This window comes from Peromyscus leucopus, chromosome 4, assembly GCF_004664715.2.
Source record: "Peromyscus leucopus breed LL Stock chromosome 4, UCI_PerLeu_2.1, whole genome shotgun sequence".
Taxonomy (NCBI): domain Eukaryota; kingdom Metazoa; phylum Chordata; class Mammalia; order Rodentia; family Cricetidae; genus Peromyscus; species Peromyscus leucopus.
In genome coordinates, this window is record NC_051066.1 from 111,003,945 (window position 1) to 111,020,111 (window position 16,167).

Here is a 16,167-nt window from a genome sequence, read left to right on the forward strand (position 1 = left end):
AACCACTTCGCCACAGGCTCTTCTTCATATTGTTTCTTCTTTTCTAAAATCGTCCTTTATCGTAATCCTTATTACAATAAAATTCACTTATTTTATGTGTCTGGTCTTATGAGGTTTGATAAATGTAAACACACCGACACAGAATGTTTCCATCATTCTCAAAAGGTCTGTCTTTTATGCCAATCTTTGCTCACCCCTGGTCACAGGCACCGACCTGATCTTCTTTCTGTCACCACAGGATACCTTGCCTATTGTCCAGATCCTACAGACTGGCATCCTGCTGCACACTCTTGTCCGGGTTTTCTCACCAAGTTTAATTTTTGTACACCCATGGGGATGTTCTTGAGTGTCTGTCCCTTCTCATTATGGGATAGTATTCTAGTTTGAGGCACACAAGTACATACTAAAGTTTGTTTCTCTAGTCACCTGCTGCTTGACATTTGCAATTTTCAGTTGCCTTTAACATGGCTGCTCAAGTCTGTGAGTATGTTTTGGGTTCTCTTGAGCAAAAACCTAGAGGTAGAATTTCTGGATTGTGTGGTAAGTAAATGTTTATAAGAAATTAATTTGTAAAGTGGATTTACCACGTTATGCCCCACCCTCCACCTCCAACCCTGTGATGGAAGCAGGTTCCAGTTGTTCCCCATCCTCTCAAACAGTCGACATGCTCAACCTTGGGAGTGAAGACAGACATCTTGTCACCCCTGTTTCTATATAACCCTCACCGCTCCTTGCGCCCCACACCTTTTATCTTCCTTGGGAAATAAAATTGTTCCCCCCCCCAGATGAACTTTTAATTTTCAAAACACGGTTCTCGGGCCATCCAGACAAGCACGCTGCCAACTTTCTGGCGGGGCGAGGTTTCTATGGAGTTCTCGATTGAAACCTCGCAAGTGCTTCTCTATATAAACAATAACCCTCTCTTTGAAAGGACAGGAGAGCACCAGTGAGAAGGAAAGCCGACAGCTCTCTCCCCATTCCTCCCCAACGTCCTTCTTTTCTTTTCTTGTAGGTTAGGATCCGATAAGACACCACCCAGGCTCGCGCCCAGGTTCCCCGAAAAGCCCCGGGAACACCAGCCTTGGCACCGGCACGGGGCATGCTCAGAGGGCGCGTGGCGCAGACGTCGGCTGCAGTGGGGCCCGGGAGCCGGGAGGTGCCGCTGCGTCCCCACTTCCCGCCGCTGACCCAGCGCTCAAAGTTGGGCAGCGAGCTGGGGGAGGAGGACCGCGAGCGAGGGTGGCGGAGCAGGGGCGGGAGGAGCGGAGGGAGGAGGGGACCGGAGCGTGTCACTCGCGCGCTCCCTCTGGGCACAGAGGATGTGCTGAATGGTGCGCTTCGAGGCGGCGGCCAAGCAGGATCCGGCGGCGGGCGGCTCGCACTGCCCGGCTCTGCTCCTTCGCGTCTTCCGAGGCACCACAGCCACCGCGGGCTCTCGACCCTGCGTCCCGCCCGGGGCATGGCCGGCTGCTGCGCCCTCGCGCGTCCCGCTTGCTGAGCGGTGCTGGTCAGAGGTGCGGAGGCCAAGAGGCCGGGAGGCCGGCAGGCGGCGGAGCCCAGAGCCTGCTGAGCCGAGAGCCGAGCCCGCCCGTGCCCGGAGCTCCGCGCACGATCCCCGCTGCGCTCACCCGGGCTGCCGGGAACCCCGATGAGCCCAGATGGCTGGGGCTCAGCCCGGAGTGCACGCTTTGCAACTCAAGCCCGTGTGCGTGTCCGACAGCCTCAAGAAGGGCACCAAATTCGTCAAGTGGGATGATGTAAGTGGGGGGGGGCGCGGTGGGGCGCGGGCCGGGCACCCGAGGGCGGGCTGCGTGGGGGTGGGGCGAGGGGCGCGTTATGCAATGGGGCGCTGGAACGGGCACGGGCAGCCCGGGGCGCACAGGTTGCCAGCTGCCAGGGTGGGTGGCAGAGGGTGACAGCTTCGCGCGCGCTCTCCTGCTAGGGTGTTTGGAGTTGACATCCTTGCTGGGTCTGGCCAGAGCCTCCTGAGGGATTTAAGTCTTTGGGGCCAGTGGAGGTGGAGAGACAGGTTTTACCCAGTGTCGGATCCTGAGAGTTTGGAAAGAGCGTGAAGTTAGGACCAGCTGGATAGCGCTGGAAAGAACTAGACGCACCCCTCTCGACTGGCTAAGAATCCCTTTTATCTCCCTTCCCCTCTTTGAAGAAGGAATGCCTACTACCCAGGTCCAAAATCTTGCAGTTTACCGCTAACCCTTGAGCATTTTTATGCTGGCCACGCGGCAGAAGACACAGCGGTACAGCCGACAGGTGGTCGTTGATGCCAAACTTCAGCGCCTGGCTCCGGAGTGAGGGGCCTTGGGAAGGGCTGGGGAGGGCACACTAAAGGCGCATTAGTGAGCAAATGAGGGGCTGTTAGGGCTGAGGAACGCAGAATGGGCCTGCGGAGAGGGCCAGGTTTTGAGAAATGAGCTTGCTGAAGTCTTCACTTGGAAATAGACTCACAACTTCACCCTCTGATCTACTTGCATCCTTTGCTGTATAGGACAGATCCTGTCCACCCTTGGGACTCCACTGCTTCACCTACAGTCCAGATCCTAGGACTTCCCATGACCTCTCCCTTTCCTCTACCCTAGTTACCTTCAGAACACTTAAAGAATTCTTACTGAAAACGCAAATGGGATGCACATTATACTATCAGTTTAGCTTTCTGGGTGCCATCCAAAGGGGTTGGTAAGAACAACTCACCTGAATAAACCTGAGCTGTCAGGATCTAAAGAAATTCAAGTCCTAATGATGAATACATCTCTTATCAGGAGCAGCTATGGGAGAGTGAACTGGTCTTCTCACTGAGGTTTCCCACCTCGTAAATTACAGCCTGTTATCCTCCCGGGTATTTTACTTTAATCTTCTTAAGCCAATTTCCAGTGTCTGAAAACAATTTAAATATTCCAGGTAGTGAATCCAATTACTTAGCTGAGTGCATCTGTGCCTATATTTTGTCCAGTTGGAAACACAAACTGAACTTGCCGGAGGAGCCACAGCCTCCTTGAAATCTCATGCCAATTATTAAATGATGTAGGCAAGGATGTAAACACGATCTCTTTACCAGGGGCTTTGCACTTTTTTTCTCCTTTCTGTCCCAGTCTAATTGGACCGGATGCTGTTATAAATGGAATAGAATCTAAACAACAAATCCAGACACAGGTGAATTGTTTTATGTCAAGAAAACAAAAGGGAGGTGCAGTTCAACAAGTAGAATGTTCTTGCCCATCTAGACATACTTAAGTAAAGAGCTGTTAAAATGGTGGATCAGGGAAAGAGAGGGGATCAGCAGAGAGAAGAGAGAAGGGGAGAGGAGAGGAGAGAACAGTCTCAGAGTAAAAAAGGGGGTAGTTTCAGCTCTAGAATTCTTTACTAAACTCATGGTTTTTAAATATATTTTAAGTAACCCTCCATGAATTCTGGTTTCTGAGAAAATAACACATTGAGAAGGAAGGCTATAGATAACCAGGTGGGGGATTCGTGTTGCATGTATTTATGTAACAAACACTTCAAGCTCATTTGTCAGTGCCTGTCTTGAACTAAATTTTGGGATGATGGAGAAAGTAGGTAAAATCTCTCCTGTTACAGACTGGGCACACCATAGAAGAGACCAAAATCATCAAAACACCGATGAGAGAGATTGGATGATGCTCTGGGAGTAATGGAGAAGCCACTAATCAGCCCTAGGAGAAGGGGGAGCAGCCTCCTGTCACTGCAGCAGTGAATTTCTGGGGAGGCTCCTGCAAAGGAGGCAGGCACTTTGGAGAGATCTAGAGTATCCTTAAAGAGAAAACAGACTGCACCCAGAGGATGAATTAACTGGACTTCAGAGGAGTGCCCTGCAGGCACTCTGGCTCTCTTGCTTTCTGTGATCTGTGCACTAGGAGGCATCCAGACTTTCTTAGTATTATTTGTAGACCCTAAGCACCCCCTCTCTAGTTTTCCTAGGTTGTATTTCCTCCTTTCGAACCAAGTCAATTTGATCTGGTTTGCTGTTTCTAATGCATCTATGTGAAGTTGTGCTTGTAAGACAAAGAAAAACAAATCTTGGATCCAGGGTCTGGGTTCTGTCATCTGTTAGCAGTGTGACTTTAGACCAATAATCACATTGGACCTTTGTTTTCTTTTGTACAAAACTGGTAGTGCTACATTTCCTATACATCTAGTGTAATAGTTTGTAGGAAGCCTCTGTGACCTGCTTTCTCCTCACTTCTCCCCTCAGAAGCATCCAGAAGACCTGGTAGTCTTGGGATTGCTGAGTCTATCCTGTTTCTGATTTAGCTCTGGAGAAGGGCTTGAGAGTATTCCTTTCTCACAGGGCAGTAGATAATGTGGTGGCTGCTGCTGCTTGTCTGAGAAACAACACTCCGTATATGACTAGGGGGAAGGTTTATGAATGAACTGTTACTGTGTTTTCTTAGCCTACGTAAATGTTCACTGACTTAGGAATTTAATTTTATCTCTATGCTTACATTTTGAGAAATTTGTCATGTAGGAATTGGGAACACTCAAGTGGCAGTATTGTTAGATAAATAACCCCAGAGGGGGTTATTTACTGAAGCATCATCAATACTCAGATTAGAATGAATAACTCATATTATTACATTTCTTTTGAACTGTTGGTAGGTAATGAGTGAATAATTCTACATTCCTTTCCTTCCTTCCTTCCTTCCTTCCTTCCTTCCTTCCTTTCCTTCTCTGTTCCCCAGGTTTGAGAGGGTCTCTGGTTTGATTTTGTGTCACTGAGCTATGGAAGTTTCCCTCTTTTAACTTTTGGCACTGTGTTGGGGGAATGCTCCCTGTTTCTACCCCAAGGGAACATCCCATTTCCTTGTCTAGAAGAAAAATAAATGCTTCAAACAACTTAGAAGCCCTTTGTACACCTGCTTTGCTGTGAAAACAGTAGAATCCCATTGTAAAAAGGGAGTGTGGGCAAATCTCATAGAGTTTTGCTATCTGCTATCCCATTAGACAGTACAGTGCATACTAAGAATTGAAAGTGATGTGTTGGGGCTGTTTAGGGTTGTAAAGAGCTACACAACATACTCAATAGTCCTGTTTTGCCAACACCCCCATATTGAACGGGAGGTGTCATCTAGACAGTACTATGCCATGTACAACTTGTTGGCTCTTTACTGAAGTCCTGGTGAAGTTGTGGATGTTCTAAGGATGATTGTCACTGACAAGCACTATCAGATGACAATAGGTATCAGATGGCTAAGAGCAGGAGCTGGGGTGTGCAGACACTCTGTAGTACCAAGCCAGACACTTGCTGTCTTATGAAGGAAGATCTGGGAGTCCTTAGAAGTGAGGGAAGTTTTGGAATCCTGTGAAATTTTAAGCTAACTGTGGACATGATGTAACATCAAAGCTGACCTTGTGTTCCTGAACTTGTTGGAAGGAGAAAGAGCTGACCTATTGTGGCTACTTGTTTACTAATAACAGCAAATAAAGTAAATTACAGCCTTTTATTTTGTATTTGCATATGACTGGATTAAAGGTGGGACATGGTCAATCCTTTGAACTGTGGATGTTACAGGAGATTTGTGGTGAGGTAGACTGTGGACGGTAATTCGTTGTAGCTAGGGAGCCAGGGGGATTATTATGAGCTTGACCCATTTTTCCTTTGAGTTTTGACTTCTCTCTGGATTGGTGTTGTGGGGCAAAATTTTTTTCTGGGAAGATGCTACACACATATCTACTCACCACAGATAGGAAGCCCGGGACAGACCAAAGTACGGATGCCACACAAGTTCAACTTGGCGAATGTTGTTACGTTTCATTGGAGTTTCTTACAGGAATGTGGGTGAAAGGTTACTTGCAGAAGCAGAAATGACCTACAGCTGCATTCACCAAAGCCCACCTCAGCATGGGTGAACCTGTAGCACACTGCATAGGCTGAAGACAGCTCAACAGGTTGGAGAGTGTTCTTTCCAAGTGACTCAGTTGCTCTAAACCTGTTCTGGGCAGCTCTGTTGGTTTCTGCTTCTTCCAGGCGGCTTGTCTTGTCTGAGAGGCCCTCTCAAAGCAGTCTTTATTGTTTGCTCTAGGGAGGAAGAGGCCCAGTGAATCTGGTCAGTTTCAGGGACTTCCTGAAGCTATTTTGAATTGTCTGTCGTCTGGCTTAAGAAGCTTCCCTGTAGGGTGAAATGTTTCAATCTCTGAGAAAACTGCTACTCAGCAATTGAACATGAGATAGGAAAGGAAGGATTCAAAACTGTGTAACAGCCCTTTTCCCAGGCCCTGGGCTGCTGGTTTTTCAAACCTAGGACCTTATTTCTTTATTTTCTGATCTCTGGGGAGTTTTTCTTCTCCTCTCTCCTCTCTCCTTTTCTCTCTCCTCTATCCCTCCTCGTCTCCTCCTTCTCTTTTTCCTTCTATTTGGTTTTTCAAGACAGAGTTTCTCAGTGTAACAGCCCCAGGCTGTCCTAGAACTCTCTTTGTAGACCAGGCTGGCTTCGAACTCACAGAGATACCCTGGCCTCTGTCTCCCAAGTGCTAAGATTAAAGGTGTGTGCCACCAGCCTAGCAGTGTCCCTTTTCTTTTCTCTTCTTTGTTTTTCACCCTTGCTTCCCACATTCCTATCACATTGTGCGCAAGTTTCCTAGTATATCTCAACCTCATGTTTCTTTGCTGTGATATGCCTATTGTATTTCTTAGATCACAGAAGAGCTACTGAGCTTCATGTGTGCTTCCGTGTGTCATATCTGGCACATAGGAACCCCCAATAAAAGGGAGGTTTGAAAAACAACCGAATTATACAAGTAGAAATAGAAAGGAGATAGGGATTTTGGGAAGGCATTCAATAAGATACCACTTTTATCCCACAGATGTAATTCTCAGACCTTCCTTGTATTCCATTTAATATGTGTTTCAATTGTGTATTCTGTAATTTAAAGAGAAAAGGCATGTAATTTTACCCTTTTTAAAATTTTCAGATGTTCCAGAGAAAATGAGTCTCTATAATTCAAAACAGGATCCACTTTCTCCAAGCAAGTCAGTTTACAACCCATCCAAAAGTTTTATTTCTACATGTGTACAGACACACCACACTTGTGCGCACATAAACACACATGCACACACAAATAATTTCACATGGCACATCCTGTTTTTGTAAGTGCAACCTACCATTCAGAAGCCAAGAGTGCTGGGCTGAATTGTTGGGAATGGTTGAGGACGCTTAGGGGCCTAGATTTATATTCATGCCACCTGGATTTGAAACAAGTTATATCCTCCTTTGCTCCATGCCACCCAATAAAAAAACTAAATCAAGGGCCAAACAGGTTAAAAACACAGCAAAACAACACAACACAAAACAAACAGAACACCTCACACCTAAGGTAGAGTACTAAACAAAAGCTTCACTAGAACTTCAATATTCTATAGAATCAGTTCTGGTTTCTATAATGACAGGATAATGCTGACAAGATTAGTTGAGGGAGCAGAGTGGAAAGTGCCATGAAGTGGGAAGTCAGCAGATTCTCCTTGGAAAGGTTATGGGGAATGGAAGAAGCAGCTGAGTTGACAGCAGGTGGATCCAGGTTGGGTCAGCCACAGAAGTGGAGTTTTGATTGGAAGGCACCAAATCCTCTCTACAGAGCTACTTAAACATTCCCACAGGGTCTCGGGGTATAGATCCGCTGTTAAGAGCACTAGTTGCTCTTTCAGAGGACCTGGGTTCAGTTTCTAGCATCCATGTGGTTGTTAACAACTGTTTGTAACTCAGTTCCAGGGGCTCTAACACTCTCCCCTGACTTCCACAGGCTTCCTCATGCTCAATATGCACACAGTACCCTCTCTCACACAAACATATGAAATGAGTAAAAATTTTAAAAGTACCTTCATATGTCATTTCTTGTCTGTCAGGAACCTCTGATTTTCTGTTGACAACCAGTAATGACTATAATCTAAACAAATACAAGAATATACTTTCCTCTAAGTGAGATGATGAAGGTGAGCTAAGGTTTGCATCACAGTGTAACAATCATGTAAGAAAAAATACAAGCCATGTGTCCTGATGCATCAGTGTTCACAGAGCCGTCACTTGTCACCAACACACTCTCTAGGGATATCATCACTGGCAAGCCTGAACACCATCCCTACCCTCTGGGTAGCTTTTTATGCCTGGTAACTCCATAGATGGTTATGCCTGTTTTTAATCTACAACAGTTATTTTTATTTTGAATGGAAACTAAACCAAACCTCTTGTGCCTACAGCATTTTTATTGTTGCTGAAATTGACCGTCTCTCCAAGAGTCACAACAGCAGTGGCTGATCCTTAGTGTAGATGACCCCTGATTAGGTCCTTATCTGTCCTAAGGCTGAGTCTGGAAAGTGTAGCAGGTGTGAAGAATGCCCCACAGGAAGAAACACAGCTCCAGGAATTTAGCCCGGAGAGTAATGCACATAGGCAGTTACTGGCACAGCAGAGCAGGTTCAGAGAGCGCCGTTGTCAGGATGTATTTTTCTTCCTTGCTTTTTCTTCCCTTCATGTCTGTTTCTATGCTGGAGGTTGATTTTGGGGTCTCACTATATGATAATCAGACACTGTATCAGTTGGCTGTACCCAGCCGTCATTTTGTTTTTAATTTAGTATTTTATTTTTTATTATAACATGTAAAAGTTGAGGAAGAATTCATATAACACAAATTAACCATTTTAAAGGGAACAGTTCACTGGCACCCCGTGTACCAATAGAACTGCATTAACTGCAGTCCACTCCCTTCATAACACCCGATGCAGACACTGTCTGCTCCCAGTGTATTAGCTTAATTTTTTCCCTGGCTATTAGAATATCTTGAATATTTCCATTGAAAGTAGCCTATCAATAAATTGCTTCAACTTGTACTTACCTGTGGCGATACTTAAATGGAATAAGAACACTTTCTTTTCTTATGGCAAACCTGGTAACCTGTAGTTAAATGTTTCTTTTTTAAAAGTGTCCCATGTGACTGTGAGTGGTAAGTTGCAGCAGAAATGGAATGGGATTGATTGCTAGTTGTTGACTGACACTATGGGTCCCCACTTGAATACAAGCCCTTGCCAGCTGAAAACATTAGTTTTCCTGTTACCTGAGCTAGCATTAGGTTCCTGCAGCCTTTCAGGTCATATCACAAATTCCATATGCACTGCAGATTTACGATATTGGAGTCGCTGATCAGAGCCAGATGGACTGTGTCGCTGAAGCAAATGACCTGGAGACACATTGATGAAATAATTTATTTACTTGTTGGATCCTAAGGAAACATCCAATTCTTGGAAAAATAGAGCTGAAACAGGATACAAAGAATGCTGGCTCTTCAAGAGTTTTTCCTGGTCCCCTTTGATCTCTTAGAAGGTCTAATATTTCATTTTATGTGTTAATTTGAAAAATTTTGTATTCTTGAAATGTTTTAGTATATGTATTGATTGATACTGACTAAATGCATACATCTACCAAGAAACTAAATTATTATAGATTGGGAAATAGACTATTAATATAAAATGAGAACAATAGGTAGTTGATATTAAAAGAGAATTAAAAACATCCTACATCTGTTTTCCATTTCCAGGGCTTTTTTTAGTTCACAGTGTTTTGTTTCATTTTATTGCATCAAAGTTTTATGAGCAAGTCCAGGGAAAAAGGGATTAGTGAGCAAAGGAAACATTGTCACCTGAACTGGACATGGATGTAATCACTGGACAGCACTGGGGCCTGGAGGATTTGAAGAGACAATTTTGCTATTTTTTAAAAAATCATTTTTTTAGACTTACCTACATAATGAATGTCAGAAAATTAATTTTTATTCATGTAATAAGAGGGGCTATAGGAGCTTAAAAAGGAGCAATAAGTCCACAGAGCAAGTCAGCAGCAAGTGGTCCAGCTGATTGAAGAAAAATTACTGATATAAACTGTGCATTTGTGCTGCTGAATGTGGTTGAGTCTTTGCATCCATCCCTATCCACTCTTGGTAAGACTTCTAGTCACAAAATGTCGGGGCATCTAAACTACATGTGCCAGAATGTCTTGGGGCTGAGAGTCTGGCTGCATATTAAATTGATAAATATGAGTGAAACTTGGAGGGCAAAGGTGTGAAATAGGCCAACTCCTGACACTGTTGTTTCTGCAGTTCTGCGAGATGCTGAAAAGCTGGCACATCAAGAGTTCATCATGCCCCTTAGAGATTTTTATTGGCTTAACTTCTTTTGTCTTTACTAAATTGCTATGTTGGGTCTCCGTGGTCTTTCTTTCTTGCCTTTGAAGATACAGGAGTCATTCATGGAGACTCATCTGCAGCTTGCTGCTTTGGCCTTTCCAGTGATTCTGTCACGTGTTTACTCACCTGTATTCATCCCTCTGTCTTCAGAATCCCAAGGAGGTTTCTGTTCCATTAACCTCTGCCAGAAAAAGTCCTGCTCTTTGGCTGAAGTTCAGGCTTGCATTGAACTCCCTAGTTAGCTGACACTAGACTTGAACTCACTGACTTCCTGCCTTCCCCCTCTCTTGCTTACCAAGAGGCGCTTGCCACCCAATCTAGCTTGTGTTATGAGCATCACCACAGTTTCTTGGTTTTTTTTTTTTTAAAGAGATATTCTTCCATATAGCCAATGAAAATCACCCTTCAAGGAATTCCAAAATGTGGGGAATTACAGGGAAAGAAAAGATTGATTTGTTTGAAAACATTCTGCCATGAGTATGATTCACAGGGGGAAGGTAATGTTACCTCCATTGCTAAAATGAGGGAAATAGCAAATGCAGACCTACAGATCTAAATTTGCATTTAAAATAAAAGTTCCAGTTACATCAACTATTCTGCACAGACACAATAGTCACCAGACAGCTAAATTTCCTCCTACTCTTACTTCAGTGTGTACCTGGGCCTGCTGTCTCCTTCCTCTAAGCTCCTGCCCCTAAAGTACCTGCACCTTCTCTATTTAACAGCCCTGCTCTTTCCCTAGGCATCTCAGAGTCTAGGCTTTGTTATGATCCCCACCTCACTTGTCTTTTGAGAGTATCTGTTTCTCTTCTGTTGAATCTTTTCTAAGAACATAACCAATCAATATGCTTGTATTAATCAATTTCCAATTACAGTACCAACTATCTGTGATAATCAACTCATAAGGAGAATTTTATTTCTCCTTATAGTTTTAGAGGTTTCCGCATATGATAGGTTGGTTCTCTTTCCTTTGGGCAAAGCAGCATAGGAGAATGCAGCAGAGAAAAACAGATCTTCTTATTATCAGGAAGTAAAAGAGAGAGAGAGAGAGAGAGAGAGAGAGAGAGAGAGAGAAGGGTCCCATCGTCCTGGCCATGTCCCAATAGGTCCCTACCTTCTGAAGTCTCCATCAGCTCCCAGTAGCCTCACTCTGGGGATGGGGATTTTAACACATGGGCTTTTAGGTGACATTGATTATCCAAACTGGAGCAAAACCTTCAGCGCCCACATTCTGAACATAAAAACATTGCAGTGTTCCCAGTTCTATTTTTCTCCCTCTCCCACAATGAAGATGTACTTTCTCTTCCCCAGTCTCCCAAATCTAATGTTTTCACTTTTGCTAGGGAGCAGAATTTGCCCTTGAACTTCTGATCCCCTTGCCTCTAACTTGTGGGAGCTAGGAGTAGAGGTGGGTAATACCACACTCAGGTGAGATTGTGGCAGACTTGCTTAAGCAAACAGTCTAGCTGCTGAGCTGCATCTCCAGCCCTGAGGATGCAACCTCAGTTCGCCATCTCTTACTATCTACTCAGCACTCCAAAGCCTTGTTTTGCCTTTATCATTGGTTTGAAATTTTTAACCACTGCTTTGAAATTTTTCTTCTCATGGCTTCTCACCAATGCTGGGCCCACCTTGAAATGATATTGTTTGGAATCTACCTAGCATCTTTTCCTACAGTACACTTTTAAAATCCTTTCACACAGTTAATATTCATGTTTTAAAATATGTTGATGCATTTTAAATGGTATTCACAGTATTATGAATTTATAATGATAAATGCTTTTGTTCTTGTCCTCATGGAGTTGATATGCCAGTGGAGGAGATACATACTTGTCAAACAAAGGTATCATTTTTATTATAATTGGGTGGTTACAGAAAAAAAGGTACACATATTTATAAGATGTATGGAAGGAATTTCTTTTGAGACATGCGATTAATGAGAAGACCTAGGTGCTACATAGGACTTAACATGACAGACAGGATATGCTTCATCCATGAAAGAGGATGTGGGGACATAATAAGGAGGCAAAGAGCACAGAACTTTGATGGACAGAAGCAGGATAAGCAAGTGGGGAGCGTGCCTCAGATAATGATGTGTGGTAGCAACAGCCTGCCTGTGTAGTGCTTTGGCCTGGGAAGTTTTTACACATAAAGTCAACAAGAAGCTATTAAACACATGGTTCTAGTGTACACATTACTGACATTTGGGGCCAGGGAACATTTTGGTTATAGGGTTCTGGCCTGCTTGTATTGTAAGATGCCTAGTGGCATATCTGATTTACCCAAAAGATGCCAGAGTTGTGCTGTTCTAAATTGTTTCTAGTTATTGCCAGCAGTGCCCTGAGTTACAAAACTGCCCCCAGTTGAGAACTACTGATTAAAATAACATGCCCTGTTCTTACCTGATTTAAAATGTATCAGGCCCCTCTCCTGCCTCTCTCCCTCTCAGTGTCCCTGCCCACCACAAGCATGCTAGTTTGTAAGTACATAAAAAGATATTCAACATCATTGGTCATAAATCATTGTAAATTAAAGTCAAATAGGATGATGGTTACTTGAATCCCACCAGAGCTGTATTAAAATGATCAGTTTTCCCATGTGATAAACATGCACATACTGAGCATCTAGGTGGATCACAGGGGGTTTAGGCTTTCCTTTGGTTCCCTAGTTCAGTGACTGACATATACTGTATGGCATTTAAAGAATCATGCTTCTGCTTTTCCTATATGTTCTGTCAAAAGGAATTCTTATACCTCCCAGTTAAAAGTAAATTTCCTAAATGAACTTTCTGCACTGGTTCCCTTCTCTATTCCAAAACTTCATAGCTCTCTGCTTTTCTTTATTTGGAGACAGTGTTCTTGGAGCCCCGGAGGAAAACACCCATCAATGAAGAGTTTCGTGGAAATTCTGCTTCAGTTATGCTAATTCAGCATTCTACTTTCCAATTTGTTATAATTTGATGTCAGATGTTCTCTACAAGCTTATGTGTTTAACCACTGGTGGTGCCAACTGTGGAGCTTCTGAAACCTTCGGGACGGGGCCTCACTGAAGGAAGTGGACTGTTAGGACATGGGCCTGGAGGGCTGTAGACCTGCTCTACTTCTAACTGCCCTATCTCTCTCTGCTTCTTGACTCTTTGAGATGTGAGCATGTGGGCAGCATGTTCTCTGACCACATCAGAGCTGCTAGCCACATGCCTTCCCACTGTGATAAATTGTCTTACCTCAAACCATCAGCCCAAACAAACCTTCTTTATGTTGCTTCTTGTTGGTTATTTAGTTACAGCCAGGAGAAAGGCAATGAATATAGCACCCTAGGTTAAATTTATTATGTGCTTATTTCATATTCAGAGTTGTATTGATTATGTTTTATATTTTGTCTCAGAATTCTCCTTCCTTGGCATAGCTTTTCACCCCAGTGTACATTATCATTGCATTTCTCTCTACCATTTCCTAATATAAATCTTGTGCAATAGCTTCATACCATTGCAATTTTTTTTTCTGTGTTGATTTTACAGCATTGGTACCTTTAGAATTGCGTGTGTCTAGTCACATGTGTTCTCTTGCAGTAGCATGAAAGCATAAGAATCACTGTGAAGTCAGAATTGTGGTCAGCCTTGGCCAATACATCTCAGACAGGTGCCAAGGAATGAGCCGTGTAGTTGAGGTTAGTTATGAGGCTTAGGGTGATTTTCATACCAATGCATGTGGACTGCCCTAACAAAGGAGCACAGATTTTCAACAGATACTTCCCTCCTACTTCTGGAGACTGGGAGTGCAGAATTTTTGCAAGCTTATTTTCTTCTAAGAGCGAGAGGGAAGGGTTTGTTCCAGCCCTCTCTTCTTGGCTTACAGGTAGCTGGTTTCTCCCTCTGTCTCCTTCAGTTTGTGTTTGTCCTCAAGCTTCCTCTTCTTGTAAGGATGCGCATCATCTTGGGTTAACACCCACCCTGAAGACTTCCTAACTTCATCAGATCTTAAAGACCCTATCTCCAATTAAGGCCATGCTTTGAGATCTTCAAGATGACTGCAGGGGAGGGGATACAGGTCAGCTTGTAGCCTATCTCAGCCTGGTAAAAAGTAGTTCTTAGGTAGCAACGTAATCACTCTATTTGTATGTTGAAGACTGATACTTGGAGAAACAAGTGTGTTTCTTTTTCAGTACTTAGACATAAAACAAACATGGAAAATCTCCAGATAAGATTGTCAGTCAAAAAAAAAATAACAAAACAAAACAAAAAAACCCAAGTTTTCAGTGTTGCCATCAGGGTATTTAGCTGTACTGGCTCATAGAGATATATTGTGGCCCACATGAGATTTCTTATGTGCATATGGGGGATATGTGCATATGTGTGTGACAGGTGAAGGTACATCTATGCACTCACTAGCCACCCAGCATGGCCTGCTTTGTGAGTTCAAGGCTCGAGAGCCCCACAAATAGTAGACAGTGCCAGAGGAATGTTGCCACAGGTTGTCATTGTCTTTCTGACTCAAAGCCTCACTGCTGTGACTTTTAAAGTGTGGACTGTAGACCAGTTGCATCAGCATCTCTGTGAATTTATTAGAAGTGTGAATTCCTAGATTACATCCTACATAGAGTGAGAAAGTCATCTATTAGTGACTCTGTGGATAGGGGCCAGTAATGCATTTTAATAGCTTAGTACATTGGGTGTACCTGAGAATTTAAAAACTGTCATGGAATACACATGCTATTGATATTGATGGAGAAAGAATAAAAAAATGCCTGTGCTGGTTAGATTTTGACAGCTGGATAGATGCTAGAGGCAGCTGCAAAGAGGGAACCTCAATTGAGAAAATGCTTCCATTTGATTGGAGTATAGGCAGACCTGTGGGGCATTTTCTTAATTAATGATTGTTGTGGGAAAGCATAGTCCATTGTGAGTGGTGCCACCTATGGGCAGGCAGTCTTGGGTTATGGCAGGTAGTCTTGGGTTGTATAACAAAGCAAGCTGAATAAGTCATGGAGAGAAAGCCAATAAGCAGCATCTCTCCATGTTCTCTACTTAAGTTCCTACCTCCAGGTTCCTGCCTTGAGTTCCTGCTTTGGATTCCCTCAGTGATGGACGGTAACATGTAAACTAAATGAACTCTTTCCTCCACAAGTTGTTTTAGTCATGGTGTTTATCATAGCCATAGAAAGCAAACAAGAACAGAAATTAGTTAGCAAACAAACCTTCTAGGGGTTGGCTCAATTCTAGAGTAGCCAACTGAACTAAGAATCATATCCTTTGGGAGTAAAAGGATGACCATGTATTTCAGACATCACTCCCAGGCGTATATTCTGACAGTTACTATGTAGCATCTTGGCTGAGTAGCTGCTTTGATGTGGGGGAAAACACAGATTTTTGCAGCTATGTAGCAAGTGGAACTGAAAATGAAGACTGGATTTCTGAGTGAGATCATACCTTGAGTGCTGAATTCCAGTAGGTACTGGAATGTTTGAGGTGATTATGGAGGAAGTGGGCATGAAGCTGAGCCAAATGATTACTGAGGACCTGCACCCAAGTGTGGGACTAGGAAGGAGAACCAATAAACTAGAATCAGCAGCATCTGAACAAAGCAAAGAGGCCTAAGATAGAGACCCAGCATCTAAATTTCATATATTTGGGTCTTTTAATTTTAACATTTGATTTTTAAGATCTTGCAGTGAATTATCACCACAATTTTTTTTTAATTGGAATCTTGTCCATTGCTCTGAAGAGGAGGTAACCTGAAAATGATAAGCTATACCTACAGGTTAATACCAATTGGTGTGGAACTTAGAGGACATATTTTGTGCAGCTCACCAGGGCTTTTGTTTTGCACACCTCAAGAAGAGCGGGTGTTGGAACATGTCTGCAAATGTTTCTGTGAACTGTCATGCATGTAATCTCACAGAAGCCTAAAACATTTTTGATTATTCCTGCATTTTAAGGACAAATTTTATTTCCAAATGTCTTTTTTGACA

The 16,167-nt window shown here is 43.4% G+C and overlaps 1 protein-coding gene across 2 annotated transcripts in view; it reads left to right on the plus strand.

Moving 5' to 3' along the window:
• The first annotated feature begins 1,274 nt into the window (after positions 1–1,274).
• Plcb1 (phospholipase C beta 1) overlaps positions 1,275–16,167 on the plus strand; it is a 701,254-nt gene continuing 686,361 nt past the window's right edge. For both annotated transcript variants that reach the window (XM_028884530.2, XM_028884531.2), the window contains exon 1: positions 1,275–1,757. In XM_028884530.2, coding sequence (XP_028740363.1) covers positions 1,659–1,757 — 99 coding nt within the window. In that variant the 5' untranslated portion in view covers positions 1,275–1,658. The remainder of the gene's footprint in view (positions 1,758–16,167) is intronic.